The 3042-nt window shown below is 35.7% G+C and overlaps 1 protein-coding gene across 1 annotated transcript; it reads right to left on the reverse strand.

Moving 5' to 3' along the window:
- Nucleotides 1-258: 258 nt before the first annotated feature.
- LOC131028017 (uncharacterized) lies at nt 259-2351 on the reverse strand. Its single transcript, XM_057958138.2, has 2 exons — nt 1818-2351; nt 259-860 (listed from the first exon to the last, which is right to left on the reverse strand). Exons 1-2 carry the CDS (start codon nt 1977-1979, stop codon nt 576-578), a joined length of 447 nt encoding a protein of 148 aa, XP_057814121.1. The 5' UTR covers nt 1980-2351; the 3' UTR covers nt 259-575.
- Between the last annotated feature and the right edge of the window lie 691 nt (nt 2352-3042).

Here is a 3042-nt window from a genome sequence, read left to right on the forward strand (position 1 = left end):
ACTACACTAAAAACATACAGAGTTATCCGTTAAACAATGCAAAGTATGTTTGTGGGTTCAACTTCTGCTAAAGCAATCAATATAATATATTATGCCGAAAACAAGACCAATAGAAAACAAGATCAGGTCTAATTGTCAAGATATTGATCAGAATGCAAATTATGATAGAGTTGTCTTGTTGGTGAACCGCCCACAGCAAATGGAATATAATCTAAGACTGTGTTTCTTCTTTGAATATATGCTTCGGGTTATACTCCATAGAAAAAGGAATGGCATCTCTGATCCATTTTGTTGCACATCCATATTTTGATAAAATTTCCATAGAATCAGTAAAACATCTTAAATAAAGTAAGGAACATTTATTGTTCATCAATAACTTATCTCATAAACTATTCAAGGTTTTTGCCCAAATGCCCCTTATTCTCCTCTGCTACTAAACAGACCCTTAAGACAGAAAAACAAGTAATTTATACACAAATTAAATTCCCAAGTTCACAACAAGTACATACCCATGCCCATGCCCATGCCCTATTTGACAGTTATTTATGTAAATTTAGCATGTAGGGCTAAGTGGGTCAGTCTGCATTCACCAGCTTCTGCTGCTTAAGAGCTTTTGCATAGACATAGGAAGAGATCTTGCATCTTTCCACAGGAAACTTGACCTCATTTTTTTTCAGTTTCTTTAAGGCTGCCTCACCTAGATCCACACCACATATGTCTGCCAGCCTCACCAAATATAGCAGCACATCAGACAACTCCTCACCCAAGTGCTCCTTCTCTGAGTTGTTCCAGTTGGGCAGCCCCCTCTCAACTTCTCCTTTCCACTGAAAGATCTCAGAAAGCTCCCCTACTTCACCCACCTGTGATCACAAAACAACCAAAATTTTAATGTGTGAAGCAAATAATCCCTGTACTTCATCATCATATCAAGCAGCTATTGCCTTTATAGCTATTTCTGCAATCCTATTAGACACTTTCTTCTTCTTGATGATGAACCACTGAAGGTGATTCAAAACATAGAAAAAAAAACCAGACACAGTGTAAACCAGAAGCTAAGCTCTTGCATCTTAAACTAATGGACTGTGAAAAATTAATGCCAACTGTAGCTCTTGCCTTATCAATGAAGTAAAGGTTTGCTAGGTGGGTTTTTGCTATCTCCTGTGTCAGAATACAGAAGGAGCAATTATTAAAAGCACCAAATGTTCAAAATGTATGAGTTCATATAGACTCCTAAGAATCCCCTTTCTAAGGATTTTACAACACTCTCCTCTTGAACTTAGAACCCCAATTTACAGACAGGTAAATGTTGGAATCAAAGTTGTAAATAAGCATTACTCCTGTAGAGTCTCACACCATGGGTACTCCTCCATAAGGTAGCAAAAGCCCAACCCATATATAAAAAACCTAACATACCATGTCCTGAGCTTGGAATTTCTGAGAAACCTAACCTTATTTACAGGCATGTTGTAACACACAACCCACAGTCTACCAAACATAAAGAATGATAATCAGCAGCACATTACCATGTTTAATACAAGACCAAGATAATTTGTGATCTGTAATAGCAAACTGCTGTATCCAAATGCCACAGTTAAAAAGACAACAGAAAATTGTTTCATTAACAGAGCATATATCATCCTGGAGCATTCTTTCATCCTGATGATGGATCATAGAGTGTGATCTGAAAAGTTGGTGCAAAAACTTTTACACAATCAAATCTAGAAAACAATATGAATTGTGAAAATCTAATATCATTAAAAGCATATATCAACTGTATCAATCATGCAACTACCTTAAAGATGCAAAGAAATACTTACAAGAGCAAGAAGCAAATTCCTTGGGCTGTGAAACTGATCCCAATCTCTTACTCTTGCAAACTCTGCAAGCTTGAATTGCAAATCATTGAGGCTGATGTCTATCATCTCAGTGGCAGATCCATCATCAGGCTCTATGCTGCTCACTGGACATTCTGCTTCCATATCTCTTTGCTTCAAACAAAATTAGAGCTACACAAAAAACACGAGTATAAATTTTTACGTATGTGTGCACGTATATATATTGGATCAGATGTATTTCATATCTCTAACAGAACACTCTAGAACAATGTATATTTTGAGATGAGTGGAAGAAAAATCTGTCAAGAATCTATGACAGAGGAAAGAGACTCAGACAGAGCTGGATGGCAATAAGTTTCTTAAGGCCCAGGTAACAAAGAACTATAACCCTAAATGACAGAGACAGTCTAAAACTTCTGAATGTTTGGTTATATGATCCATTCAAGAGGCCCTGCCCTTTTAAAGGCTCAAGAGAATGACTCTCTGTAAAACAGTGGAGAAATTCATTTTCATTATGATAGAATATGCCAAAGGAGTTTTATTATTATTAAGGTAAAAAATGAAGTAAAGGGTTGGTTAAATAGTTTGTTGTTGACACCCTTAAGCAAAAGATATTGATCGTGGTGGACACTTCTATAGCAATATCATAAAGGTGATATTCATATCATTTATACTTATGGGACGGGGAGACATCTTCATCAAATTTATACCTAGAGCATCTAGAAGAATTTGGTCTAGAGAATAAGTATAGCAAACAAGCAACCTAGAATAAAGACATTTGAGAAAATTTTATTCAGAATAAAGAAACAAATCTCTAATGGATTCATTTGGTAAAATATGCATGGTCAACTAATTGAGAAGCCTTCTTGATTGAGGTGGGCATGTCACATCACTCTTAAGGAGCATAACTTACAGTTGCTTTGGTTCAAGTGTTCCAAATTTTATATATATTTTAAAGCTAAAGATTATATTCCCTAGGCCTAGGCAATTGCTTGATTTAAGTAGAATAGGGCTCAAAAGAATCCATTTGACTGAAAATTTATTATCATTTTGTGCTTTCTCAAGTTGTTGGAATGTGATCACAAGTGACTTGTGACTCAAATCAATATCTAGTATATTATTTTTATATTAACAAGTGAACATCCGTAGTCTGACCTACAACCATGCCATTCTCTTGTTCCTTGTCGTTAAGGAATAAATTGATATC

The sequence above is a fragment of the Cryptomeria japonica genome, chromosome 5 (genome assembly GCF_030272615.1).
Source record: "Cryptomeria japonica chromosome 5, Sugi_1.0, whole genome shotgun sequence".
Classification (NCBI taxonomy): Eukaryota; Viridiplantae; Streptophyta; class Pinopsida; order Cupressales; family Cupressaceae; genus Cryptomeria; species Cryptomeria japonica.